General features: G+C 38.3%; 2 protein-coding genes across 6 annotated transcripts in view; one reads left to right on the top strand and one right to left on the bottom strand.

The window, feature by feature from the left end:
• The window catches only part of LOC148363967 (metalloproteinase inhibitor 4-like), a 57,628-nt gene extending 43,942 nt beyond the window's left edge, over nt 1-13,686 (top strand). For all 4 annotated transcript variants that reach the window (XM_088338087.1, XM_088338088.1, XM_088338086.1 and 1 more), the window contains 4 exons: nt 6,088-6,185; nt 8,673-8,787; nt 9,974-10,098; nt 11,170-13,686. In XM_088338087.1, coding sequence (XP_088194213.1) covers nt 6,088-6,185; nt 8,673-8,787; nt 9,974-10,098; nt 11,170-11,367 — 536 coding nt within the window. In that variant the 3' untranslated portion in view covers nt 11,368-13,686. The remainder of the gene's footprint in view (nt 1-6,087; nt 6,186-8,672; nt 8,788-9,973; nt 10,099-11,169) is intronic.
• syn2b (synapsin IIb) overlaps nt 1-14,410 on the bottom strand; it is a 117,653-nt gene that overhangs the window by 38,070 nt on the left and 65,173 nt on the right. The window lies entirely within an intron of this gene.

Raw genomic sequence — 14,410 nt, forward strand, 5'->3', positions numbered from 1 at the left:
GTGTACTGATATTGGAGAATTTGCAATGCAGTAGTAAATTTGAGTGCAGATGTATATGCTGAAAATTAAAAGGAAAGGGAAAGACACTTTGTTCAGGTGTATACAGATGGGGGTGAAAAACCCGGACGGAGATATAACAAGATACTGGCACTGACAGGAAAAAGAGTAGATATTGACAAAATGAATGATGGACTAGGGTTGTACAATGCAGAGATGATAGCGGTGGTGGTGGCAGATAAAACCTAAAGAGGCTGTAATATGTTCGAATTCTGCATGAGTTCTTGAAAATATGACATAATTTGTCTCAATTGTAGGCAGGGCATTCTATACCTAGTTCTAAACACAGTCACATGCATATACAGTAAGGCGGGCAGGTGACATTACTTTAGGTGCCAGGACATTTAAGTGTGCAAGAGAATCAAAAGCCAAACAAGTTGGTAAAAAGGGCCCTAGGAGATAATACGGTTGAAAAGCAAGTAAGCATGAGTAAGGCTGAAACAAAATATGTAATTAAAGGAATAAATAATCTGAAATTGGAAAGCATGTGGGATGGAGAGCGCCGAGGACAACACCCGTATAAAATTCAACAAGGGTTGAGGGCAAAAACAGAAGAATGGACACTGTGATGACAAGACTGAGTGCTTTAAACAAAATGTTAAAACTGATTAAGTAACATTATAATGGATTTTGTGAAGGCTCTCAGAAGGAAGAATCAGTGAAGCAAGTAATAATACAATGCCGGTGGTATATAATGCAGAGATAGAAGATGAAGAAGGGGCTGGTCGAGGAAGAAATAAAGGAAAATATCGCTAAAAGGATAGTTGGACTTGAATAATAGACCTCAACAAAGGATACTTATATAATTATTAAGGTATAGGACATTTTAATAGAATTCGATGAGCGGAACAGAGACAAATATCTAAAGATAGGGGGCGGTAATTCACCAAAGTGATGGGTGACAACCGGTCAAATCGAAGAAAAATTAGAATAAAATAATCAGGTAAACATAGTTTGTGCTTGGCTATCTATCCATTCATTTTCTCCACTGCTTATCCTCAGTAGGGCAGCAGGGGCGCTGGAGCTTATCCCAGCCAACTTCGGGCAGGGGAAACCCTGAACTGGTTGCACACAGGGACGTACAACCACTCACACGCTCATACACACCTCGGGAAAATTTAGACCGGCCAGTTAACTGGACATGCATGTTTTTGGAATGAGGGCGGAAACCAACACAGGCATGGGGAGAACATGCAAACTCCGCACAGGGAGGCTTCAGTCGCTGGAATTAAACCCTAGACCTCCGCATTCTTGGCCGCATAATTTACAAACGATGTATTCTTAAATAGATCGGGTAATTATGAAAAACTCAACATTAACTAATTTTTGTAACCATTCAAATATTAGTAACTGCTAGTAAGGAAATGTTTACAAAGCATCCACAAATACAGTGTTTTAAAACTTAACTATTTTCAGTATTAGCAAAAGATGTAGTCACGATGAACAATTGTGAGCTCATGCAATTAGTTAAATTTGATCGAACAATTTTGAAAAAGGGCAGCACGGTGGCGCAGTGGTTAGCGTGTGCGCGGCACACTTCTGAGGTCATGAGATCAAACCTTCTGTGTGGAGTTTGCATGTTCTCCCCGTGCTTGCGTGGGTTTCCTCCCACAATCCAAAAACATGTATGTCAGGTTAATTGTTAATTGACGCTGTGAGAGCTCACCCAGCATCCACCCCGAAGAAGAAATTGGGCTTCCTCTTCCTAGTTTGTGCGTAAACATTCTATACTGTATGTCCAGCGCGCTAAGAACTAAGAAACATTTTTATTGTTTAATTACCTGTGCGTCCATTCAATACAATTGGTGTAAAATGTAAAGAAGAAGTGAGGCGTTTCTTTAGAAAGGAAAGTGGAATAAAAAGTCGCCTAACCCTTGAAGCCCATCTTCCAAAAGTAAGTTAAACTTAACTTTATTTATTTTTATAGAGCACATTATTTTATCAAATGTTTATTTTTCAGTACAAAACAATACAGGTTACTTATACAAGCCTTAAATATACTCACTGTATGTAAACTTTAAAGATACTTATATGAACCTTAAACATGCAAAATATAGCACTGAAGCAACTTACGAACATATTCAACTCATGAACGATCGTCCGGAACCTCTTTCATAAGTAGGGCACCTTCTGTATACGGCATTTTGAACTCACAGTCAGCTAATAATTAAAAGTTATTGACAATAACAACCAGTGTCCAGTCTAGTTCTTTCGAGTCCCCCCCTGGTAAGCTCTGAATTACTAATTTGTAAATGACTGCTTCCTGTTTCTGTAATATTTACTAATTATTAACTCAACATTAGATACCTTGACTTAATGCATCACTAATGCTTTAACAGCAGACTTAATTTTAACTGTCCCTGAACAGGTTTTGTTTTAAGATGCATCTTACTTGTCAAGTCAAGTCACGTTTATTTGTATAGCCCTTAATCACAAAAATTCTCAAAGGGCTGCATAGATCAAAGACTATTAAGACACCATCCCCTGATCTAAAACCTACATGAGAGCAAATAATACACAGATATTGTCAACACAAAATATAGGTTATTCATATGCTATAGAGTAGAAGTGTGTTTTAAGCTTAGATTTAAACATTTTCACTGAGGTTGCAGATCGAATCTCAGGGGGAAGAGCATTCCACAGCACTGGGGCCCGGATGGAGAACGCTCTCGAACCTGCGGATCTCTTCTTGGCTCTTGGGATCACTAGTAGACCAGCGTTTTCAGAGCAAAGGCTCCGGAACGGAACATGGGGGAAATTAAATCGGAAAGATGTAGGCAGCAAGTCCATGCATGATTTTGTATACTACCAACAGAACCTTAAAATCACATCTTAAGCTAACAGGAAGCCAATGCAGGTTAGCTAAAACCGGGGTAATGTGATCAAACGTTGTTGTCTTTGTTAAAAGCCTCGCTGCAGCATTTTGTACCATCTGGAGGCTTTTGATTTTGGATTTTGGGAGACCGGAGAGCAGCACTTTACAGTAATCAAGACTGGAGGTAACAAACGCATGAATTATAACCTCCCCATCCGACTGAGACAGCATAATTTTAGCAATGTTGCGAAGATGGAAAAAAGCTGTTCTAGTAATATTCTTAACGTGTGTTTGAAAGGACAGATCGGGGTCAAATATGACACCTAAATTTTTGACTGAGTCACTCTGGGTGATAAATGTCCAAACAAGGACTAATTTTAATAAAGCCAAACAAATCTAGTACCACTGACTGCTATATGGTTGATTGGTTGGTTGGTTCCCTTAACCACTAGGGTCTTAGGGGCACCATGTCTTGTGGTGTGTCTTGGGCCCTCTCCAGGCCAATACTTTAAACATGATTTAAACTAATCTTTCTGAAGATAAGTCAAGTTAAATGTATAGCTGGCCTCCACATTAAAGATGCCCCCATTCACGCTGATGGAAGGGCACTTACTGCTCTATTTTTGGGACGATTGCTTAAAGAAACCTTCGATGTCCTTCGCAATTGGCTTTAGCAAAATCGCACACTGCCAATGTACGATGTGGAAAAAACTGAAATGAAGCGTATTACTTACAATTAACAGGTGGCACCGAGCCATTATTGCGCTCGGAGTAGAAAGATTTAAGTAGGTCAGCTATTTTGGGAATATTTTAGGTTCCATTGGAAGCGTGGATGTGAGAGGAGAGTGCTCGTGTTTTTTCCAGTCAAATCTCAACAAAGTATAAGAGGCGCCATTTAGTTATGATTGCTGTAGTCATATTTTTTTAAGACTTTAAAATAAATGATATCCATATTTTTAAATATGCAAAAGATAGATTAAAGCAGTAGAGGGCACCTCTTCTTCACATTTATGATTATGCCTCCCCAAAAAGCTGTCATATGCCAGGCCAGTAGAGGGCGGTATTATTTCCTGCCTGTTTTTAATGTCCTTGTCAAACCACAGTATTGATTCAATAAATGGAATGATCATTTGTGTCAGCTGTGGTGGAAGAGATGTCAAAAACAGGAGGGACACCAGGTCTTGGAAACTTTGCTCTGTATAGTATTTCTGTTTAAAAAATGGTAAACATAAGTTGTGTCAAATCCATGCCTTTGATTTTTTTCCTAAATTTATTTTTTCCAAAATAAATCCATTTAATGATAAATTCTTGTTTCAATCTGTGTTGCAGCCATCGGTTAAAGACTTAAAGGGACAGTGTGTATTATATGACCACTAGATGATGCCATATTGTGTCGTGCAACTGAAAATGAATGCTAAAAAGCACAAAATAGTTCATGTATTTTAGCTTGTTATTTATATCTCAATATTTTTGTTTGGCGGATTTAGATTTATTTTATATCACACTTTAAGTATTCTATATATTTATGTTTTATTTTATCGTTTGTTATTGCAACATCCATTACAGTCTGGTTATCCTGGTAGGGGGATAACATAATGTGCGATCCTTTCTCAAGGTTTCTTCATTTTTGCTGAGGTTTTTGAGTTGTTCCTCGCCCACATGTAAGTTTTAGATGGTGTAATAATAGTCTGTAGTCTGTAATAGTAAATGGAAGGAGACCAAGAGGAAGGTTGTGATTGAGATGGTGTTATGAGTGCACTGCAGGAAAGAGGTCTAAATCTACTGGAAGCTAGAGCTCTTGTTGGTGATATGAATGAGTGGAGAGGTGTTGCAAAAGGATAGTGGGATGTTTGGACGCGTTCTAAGGTATGGGCAGGGCACTTGTATGATGCGACAGGGGTAAACCAGTGAAAGCTGTCAGGTCCTGCAGTTGGACAGAAGAGTGTGTTGTGTCACCCGAGTGACACGACCGCTTTTTTCTGTTTCATCTGGAAGGACGAAAGCATGACCAACTTAGGTGCCTAACTTGTTTGCGTGTTTGGGCATTTGGGTTTGCCATGGTCCAAAAATGTTGTGTGTTTTGCTATTTTTTTCCCTTTTTTATTTTCTTTGTTAATTTATGTGTTTGTCTTGCTGATAGATAGATAGATAGATAGATAGATAGATAGATAGTCTGTAATGTGTTCTGTGTTCTATGCAGCCCTTTGAGACTCCTTGTGATTAGGGGCTATACAAAGAAACATGACTTGACTTCACTTGATTAGAATTTTTTTTATCAATACACACTGTCCCTTTAAAAGGATTACAAGATATGTATGGGTTGATTTCTTCTTTTATGATCAAAATGTGTGATGCAAAGAAATAAATAAATATTCTCAATCAGCAGATACCTTTGCTCATATACTATTTATTATTGTTCTGTTTCTGTTACCATATTTTATAACCGTTTTAATGAATGAATGGTCTGCATTACAATGTGCTTCACACTCACCCATTCACACACATTCACACCAGCGTCAGCCATGCAAGGCAACTACCTGCTAACGAGGAGCATCAGGGATTCAATGTCTTGCCCAAGGACACTTCGACATATAACACGGAGGAGCCGGAAATCGAACCTGCGACCCCTTGATCCTAAGAGGAGTGCTTTACCTCCTGAGTATATATTCTACCATATTTAGTAAACAAGAAACATATATTAGATAATTGTGCTTGAAATGAAAAAAAAAACAATCTATCAAATAAAAAAATATCAAATAATTTAGTTAAATTGAAGCATTTTCTCATATTTGACTAAAACCATTTTTTAAACATTTTTTTTGCCAAGGTGTAAGTATTGTGTTTTTTTTTTTAATTTCATCAAATAAATCTTAAAATAAATTATGAAATGGGGTAAAATACTTCAAATAAGTGTTTAAAAAATAAGCATAATTATCTGCCAGAGGAACAAGAATTACTTGGAAATCCTATAAATCTATCTATCTATCTATCGTAATCAGACCTTCACAGTTCCATTTCTTTGTTGGGTGAAGTAATTTCATAGTACATGCCAGGTTCCAGCCGTTACCAACACTCAAATTGGAGGTGTTGCTATGGAGACAAAGATGAAGTTCAGCTTTGCTTCGCCATACTAGCGAGAAGACAAACGCTAGAGATGTAAATAACACTTATTTTGTCACCCCATTCTCAGTCCAGTCACTTTTCTTTCTTGACAGTGATCAGGGCGAAGATTGCCGGGGAGAAGATAGTGTCGCCTAGCAACAGCTCCTCCCCCTACATGAAGATGATCCAGTATGAAATAAAGATGATCAAGGTGAGATACTCCATACCAATCTGCTTCATTGGCAAACTAAAGATTTGGAGATTTATTGGTGTACCCTGTCAAAATAGACTAGAAAGTCAATTTAGATAGAAAACGGCAATAAAGTGAAACTCCTCTACAGCATATGAATTGTATCTGTCACATATAAGTGGTTCCAATTCAGTCGCAATAGGACCAATTTCAAGTTCACGTTAGCTGGACCTCTGGAAGTGAAGAAAATGACCTCGGAGTAAAATGTTCACTTACGTCCAATTGGAGGATGTTTTCTCTCCTCTCAAAGGTCTTGAGACGTTTTCTTAATTTTACCGTATTTTTCAGAATATAAGGTGCACTTAAAAACTCAGAATTGGCCAGTAATTTTAAAGTGTGCCTTATAACCTAGTATACGGCAAAATAGGTAAACATTATAATAGTAGAGATAAATGTCCGTGTTTTACTGTCAGAACCAGAACAGACGGAGGACCCAGACGCGTAATGTTTTCACACAAGCTTTATTTTACGGGAATGGGGCAGTCATGCGCGTGAACACAAACGCCAGTGATTCAGTGATCGCTAGGCAGAAGTAGTGAGACAGAAGACCGGCGCGGAAAAACCGGAAGCCAGAGGCAGACGAGATCGATGATTTAACTGCAAATAAGTATTTGAACACCTGAGAAAATGAATGTTAATATTTGGTACAGTAGCCTTTGTTTGCTATTACATAGGTCAAATGTTTCCTGTAGTCTTTCATCAGGTTTGCACACACTGCAGAAAGGCTCTTGGCCCACTCCTCCCTTCAGATCTTTTCTACATCAGTCAGGTCTCTGGGCTGTTGCTGAGAAACACTTGAGTTTGAGCTCCCTCTAAAGATTTTCAATTAGGTTCAGGTCTGGAGACTAGAACCTTGACATTCTTCTTACGGACCCACTCTATGGTTTTCCTGGCTGTGGGTTTTGGGTCATTGTCGTGTTGCAAGACCCATTTTAATTGCTCTTGACTGAGGGAAGAAGTTGTTCGCTAAAATCTCCCAATACATGCCCCCCAGACATCCTCTCTTTAATTCAGTGCACTTGTCCCGTCCCATGTGCTATCACCCCCATGCTTCACGGTAAGGATGGTGTTCTTCGGCTTGTACTCTTCATTCTTCTTCCTCCAAACACGCTTTGTGGAATTATGACCAAAAAGTTCTATTTTGGTCTCATCTGACAACAAAGCTTTTCCACATGACTCCTCTGTATCCTCCAAATGGTCATGTACAAACTTAAGATGGGCCTTAACATGTGCTGGTTTAAGCAGGGGAACCTTTCGTGCCATTCATGACCTCAAACCATGGCGTTTTAGTGTATTACCCATGCACTTTGGCAATGTGGTTCCAGTTCTTTACAGGTTATTGACCAACTCCTGTAGTGTAATTCCGGGCTAATTCTTCAACTTTCTTGGAATAATTGAGAGCCCACGAGGTGATTTCTTGCATGGGGCTCCACTCCGATTAAGATTGACCGTCATGTTTAGCTTTTTCCATTTCCTAATGATTTCTCCAACAGTGGACCTTTTTTTACCTAGCTGCTTAGCAAAATGCTCCAAAGATCTTTTCAGGCTTGTGGAGGTGTACAATTTTGTCTCGGGTGTCTTTGGACAGGTCTTTGGTCCTCGCCATGTTACAAGTTCAAGTCCTACTGATTGCATGGGCTGGACAGGTGCTTTTATGCAGATAACCACCCCAAACAGGAGCATCTAATTCAAGATGATACATGGAGTGCAGGTGGACTTCTAATGGGTGGACTAACAGGTCTTTCAGTGTCAGAATTCTAGATGATACACAGGTGTTCAAATACTTATTGGCAGCTGTATCACACAAATAAATAATTGAAAGAAATCATGCATTGTGATTTCTAGATTTTTCTTGTTGGTTTATCTCTTTCATAGTTGACATGCACCTACTATGAAAATTTCAGGCCCCTCCATGATTTCTAAGAGGGAAAAATGGCGAAATAGCAGGGTGTTGAAATACTAATTTTCTTCACTGTATACTGTGCACAATGGATATATACGATGTATATACACTGTAGTTTTAATTCAATGAGCCTTAAAGTCCTGTGCACCTTATATATGACAAAACACCGGCCAATTACCCTTAAGGGGACTGCCTTATTATCTGGTGCATTTATAGTGCGGATAATATGGTACTCTCATGACTAACAAGTTTGTGTTGCCAATTCCAAATGGCTTCAGGGCCTGGATTTATTTATGCTGCACTAATGAAACAACAACCACCACAGAAAATTGCAAAACCAACATTGAATCAGGAAAGTGCGTGCTTTGGGATGGGTTATTCTAACTCTATTGTCCTGCTGCTGCCAACAGTCTCCGAACAGATGGCGAGGAACGCTTCTACTTGAGTGCCGCTACATACGCTATCGTTCCTCCAGTGTGCTTTCGATTTCTTTCCAAAAAGGAAAAACTAATCCTGCATCCCGCCCTTTCCCGTGTCTTCTCCAGATGTTCAAGGGATTTGACAAGGCCAAGGATATCCAATATGTGTACACGCCGGTGTTCTCTTCGTTGTGCGGGGTTAAACTAGATTCCAACAACAAAGCCGGATATCTTCTCTCAGGTGGGAATATTGCTGTCCAGAAATGTGAGATACTGATATTCAGTACATTGCAAAAGTCAAAGTCAAGGCACGTGGGCCAAATCCGGCCCACGAGGTTTTCTAGGTGATCTGGATTCACTATTGTGTTTTACACCAAGAATTGTTGAATAATTTATTTTACTGTACGTTAGTTCTTGAAGAAATGTTTTTTTTTTTGGTTAACAGATTGTTGCAATTTATTGTATTTCAATCTAGTTATATTTTAAAATTATCTTCAAGTGAGTAAATGACTCATATACTGTATATATATATATATATATATATATATTATTATTATTATTTTATTTTATTTTTTTCAGTCCACTTTTGCTAAAACCGGAACTAAATGATAGTGATGGTGTAATGTTATGGGGATTAACAAATATATACAAAATAAATGTATCTTGTTTGCCTCTTGAAAATTTAAGATTACTAACAGAGCCATAACAAATATTGCCTTTTAAATCTGAATATATTAGATAATGTTTTTAATCTTTAATAGGTTCAATTCGTTTTACAAGACCTAGGGTTCTCAACTGGTAGTTTGTGATCCCAAAGTGGTCAGTGGGTCACGGGCCTTTGAATTGGCAAAATAATAGTTTTAAAAAAAAACATGAAACTGAGGGTCAATGACACTCCAGAACAGTAGATGGCGATAATACGCCTCAAATGGAAGTGAACACTCGACATTTCAGACTGCCGAAAAAGATTGTTTTGTTGTTAGTTTATTAAAACCTGGTGAGCATGGCCAAACACAGACGAAGTGATAAATACAAGATTTAGATTTTCTTATCCTGTAGATTAAGCCACTGACACGAAGCGTTTGGATTTCATTAAAAATTGAGCTAATTGATCATTAAAGGGATTATCATTACTTAAAGTCGTTTTGGTTTTGCTGGTCATTTAGTTTAAAAAAAAAAAAAGAGAATATATTCTACTATTTCTGGTTATGAATTGCCCACTTCATTCTCTACATCTGAGAAGTCTTTTCCTGCTTTGAGTCATAGGCTTGTAGTTAGGATGGGATGGTGAGTCTGTAAGGGTTTGAAAACACTTTCAACATTTGATCAGTCCAGTCCTCAGCTTGGGACTATTTTTTTAATGTGGCCCTCTGTCCATTTGACTTTGACACCTGCGTAGTACATCATAAACGTGTTTTGCGATGTAGGAAGTATGTGGAGCAATGGACGACTCTCCATCGGCCAGTGTGACCTGGTGGAGTCCTGGGACAATTTATCACTCTCTCAAAGGAAGAATCTCAACTACAGATACCAGATGGGCTGCGAATGCAGGGTGAGTGAGCATTTTTCAGTCTCTCTTGAATATTCATGAATATTCATATCTTGCTTTGTTTCAGAAGATACATAGAATCTAGGAGTTTTCGTCTAATACAACCCTTGCAGCAGTAAAGTTTTCAAACTATTTGTCTGTGGTCAAATGTTTAATAGCTCGAGGCCAACCAAACTCCACAAAATAACAGTGGCTTGGATTAGGACGTTTTAAACTTGTTTGCTAAATTCACAGGCTTAATAATTTGTTTAAATGAACAGTGTGTGCTATCTACTGCCTCCTAGGGGTACAAAACCGTATATTCTGTAGAAAAAACAACAACATTGATTTGAATACCAGGAAAAAATACATACACTATTATACCAATGTTCATATTTATTTTTAAAAAATCATGGGTCGAGAAATTGGCATTTCTTTTACATCGCGGAATTAATACCTAGAAGTTGCGCCATGTTTGTCTGGCATCTTGCTGACAAACTGTGCTATGTGGCATTGGTTTCCGTTTGCATTAAATAATACAGGGGGCCAACTAGTAGTCAAATGTTACACACTGGGATCTCAAGAAGTGAAAGCACTGTAATTTCTATTTTTTATTTGTTTCTTTATGCATTACTGATTCCGAAAAGGGGTGGGAATAATTTTATGGCCCTACTTTTTTACACTAGTTGATATTTTGTCGCTATCACGTGGACATTATTGGGAATCAAAAATGTGGTGTGAAAATCCTCTTAGCATGCAAAGAAGTACAACTTTGTGGGCGGTTGAATGCATCTTCCTGTGTGTTTTTTGTCTAAATTAAAACTCAAAATTGTAAAACATTTGCGAAATCTGTGTACAGTTTACATCCTAACATTATGGACGCACAGGCAGACACAGGCAGAAGAGGGCAGGGCAAGCTTTAAATCAATCAGAATGCGGAACACAACGCACGATAAAAATCCGCAAAAAAACTGCGAAACTGCAAAAAAAAAAATAATGACACAGCAAGGCATCCCTATAACGTATTTGGTATTAGTCAAAGTTATGTCAAAGAATCTCTCTTAAAATATTGTTGTTTTTTTTCCGCCCCGGCAGATCAACGTGTGCTACACAGTCCCGTGTGCGTCCACAGGAGAAAACGAATGTTTGTGGACGGACTGGTTGCTGGATAATAGCCTCAATGGCGAGCAGGCGCGGCAATACGCGTGCATCCGTCGCTCCGATACTACCTGCGGGTGGTATAGGGGTGGCCATGCACCCGAGAAGGACTTCTTGGACATGACTGACCCCTGACTTACATGTTCGTTGGACTCTTGTGACGCCTCAATTTGAGGGACGTACCGCTTCGGCTTGTGTAGCTCATTCGTGTGGATGCTTATGCGTAAAATAGCAACAAAGTTCGTGTCAATTGGGATATCATATCTGAACAAGCAACCGCTATAAGAAGGATGCTTCAGACATAGTTATTAGTGTTTCATTGAATTATGCACTAAAACACTAAAGCTCAGCGCTATTCTTGACTCGGAGTGCGACTGTAAATTCTGTACTACGAGCTGCCACTCTTATTTTCACATTTTAAACACTGCGGCATATGATATATAAGCATGCAACTGATCTTAAGCTCTCCCATCCTTCGCATTTCAGACAAGGTGTAGGAGAGGATTGCTTTGACAACATAAAAGACCATTATAAATGCCGACACTAGTAATGAACTAAGCAGGGGTACATGATAATTATCGGGCTGACAGTTATTGGGCTGATAACAGCCTCATATGACGTCCTCATATGACGGCCCAATAGGATAAATATACCAGATAATGAATCACCTGCTGCTACATTAAAATATTCAATCAGCTGACATTACTTGTGAGAAATATTCTAAGCATTTATGTATAATATTTGTTTTTTTAATGTGGGAGTAGGAATAATTGCTCTCTTCTCTATCACATGTTCTCATGTGCGCAAGGGATGGGAGAGCTTAAGATCAGTCGCATAGTTCAGCATGTGTACAGGCTGTTGTGATTGTGCGGGCTTCTGGATTGTAGTCAGAACAATCCATCGAGTTTTATTTAGAGGATGTTTTTGTTATACTCATGAGTATATTTTAATGACAATTTAATTAAGATTGACTACTGAGGAAGTCGTCCACAAATGAGTGTCGCGGAAATGTGTAACTTTTCTTTGCCAAACATTTCCTCTATGGTTGCTCTTAAAATGTAAGAGATGGATGTGGATGAGTTCGGCTATATGGTTGTTAAAGCCCGCGGTTTATAATCCAGTGCAGCTTGAACTAAAACAAAGTTGAGTTTCATCGTTAAATGTGACATTTAATCAGGGGCACTCTGTAGTTCGGAACTTACGGTAATGAGAGAATCGTGCACTAAAAGACTCGAAAAAGCCCTTTGAATCAGAGAACAGCGCTTTTTCCCAATTTCCCTCGATATTGGGAATTTTGTGATCGCTAGGCTTGAATGTTTTCATCCTCTAATAATAGGCTACAGCAAAAAAAGCCTCTAAAGACATGTTGATTAAAAAGAGCTCTGAACCAGTGCTAATTAAAACAAAAATCACGTTCTCTCTTGAGCTCAACATCATTAATAAAGTAAAAGAAAATGCGTCTTTTACCTTAGCAGCTCTAAACTGGAACGCAGTTTTGAACATGTAAATGCTACACAACAATAACAAAATCATTGCATACAAATGAAATGCTCTCTACTTGAAACATCTTTGCTGGCACTGAACATCGTAGATTCGAAATTGCCTTTGAGTCTTCTAGCATCTGGAAAGTCTAACAACCATCCCGTTTAAGATGCTCAAGTGCTGATTACATGCAGGGAGAAGAGCTCTCTCTCCTCCCTTCAAGATTGCATCTGAAACGTGCTTTCTTCTGTGGTGGATAAAATTAACTCTGTACGGTCAGGCTCGCAGGACCAGCTGGCTTAGCATTCTGTGAGAAGACCTTCCTGCGCTAGCTTGGATTTAGTATAGTCACTTAAATGCTGATAAATGGTCAAAGCACATGATGGCGATAAATGTACAAAAGCGACACACAACCCCGAGCCTTCTGCAAAAACCCTTTGCAATTTTTACTGCACCTGCTGCTAAAACAGCTGTCGTGCATTGAAAACTGCAGAATCACCTCATCAATCTGCTTGCGAGTGTTTACGCTGCACTAACTCTACAGCTGGGGTCTCCAACGTGGTGTCCGCAGGCACCAGGTAGCCCCCTCAGAACGCCTTAAAGCACCTGAGTAGCCCGCGACCTGGTTCTGAAAATATCTCACCAGTGATTTCTTGGAAAATTTGAGTTCTACCTGGCATGAGAAATTATTGATTGGATCTGTGTCCTTAATAATAATAATAATAATAATAGTAATACATCAGTGGTTGAGTGTGCTTATTCCAATTCTAATACATAAAAGCTGATAATAGCAAAATAATAACATTGTAATAACACAGTAATAACACAAGTTATTAACTATTTAGGAAATGCATTTAAAACTGGTGAACGCCTCGCGTTAATCAATAACAAAAAAGTAGCTCTCAGGTTAAATTTTTATATAAATATATATATACACACACACACATATATATATATATATATATATATATATATATATATATATATATATATATATAAACATGAAATGTGATTACACTCACAGGTCTTTAACCTCAAAATACCTTAAAATAGTCCTGTATGCAACAACTGCTAATATAAATAATAAGTAAGTATAAGTATTATCCTATCATGCATTAGGATGAGAATAAACCCATTTGTTGTAATTCACGTAAAACTTAAAGCGCTTTTGATGTGCAGACAATTTACAAGTGAACTGCAAGCATTACTGAATTATTTAGCGCCTCAAGGTGATAAATAAAAATGACTTTAATATTAAGCAAACTACATGAGCTATCATATAGGTTTGCTTCAACTTTTGTCTGAAAAATAAACAAACCTTCACGAAAGTAAGAATGAAAAAAATGAGAGGAAAAATTCTGCAGTTTGATTACTCTGATTCTTCGTAGCTTGTATTCTTCCTTGTGTTTTTCAGCAGTTGTTTTCGGTGCCACTACTAAATACAGCAATATCTAGTGGTCAAATAATACACACTGCCCCCTTATGATTTACAATGGATTTGCCCCATGCAAACGAAACAATGTCGCGTATAAATGCAAGACATAAAATTTGTAAAAATGATAGTGAATAATATACGCTAACATTTTAGAAGCTAATGATAACTGTGATATGTAGATAGATGCTACTTATTATTCGGCATTGTGATTCAACCGCCATGCCTAAGCCATTGATTATTATAACACGGAGAGCTTAATTT

The sequence above is a fragment of the Urocampus carinirostris genome, chromosome 6, assembly GCF_059441175.1.
Source record: "Urocampus carinirostris isolate Australia breed hairy pipefish chromosome 6, RoL_Ucar_1.0, whole genome shotgun sequence".
NCBI classification, from domain to species: domain Eukaryota; kingdom Metazoa; phylum Chordata; class Actinopteri; order Syngnathiformes; family Syngnathidae; genus Urocampus; species Urocampus carinirostris.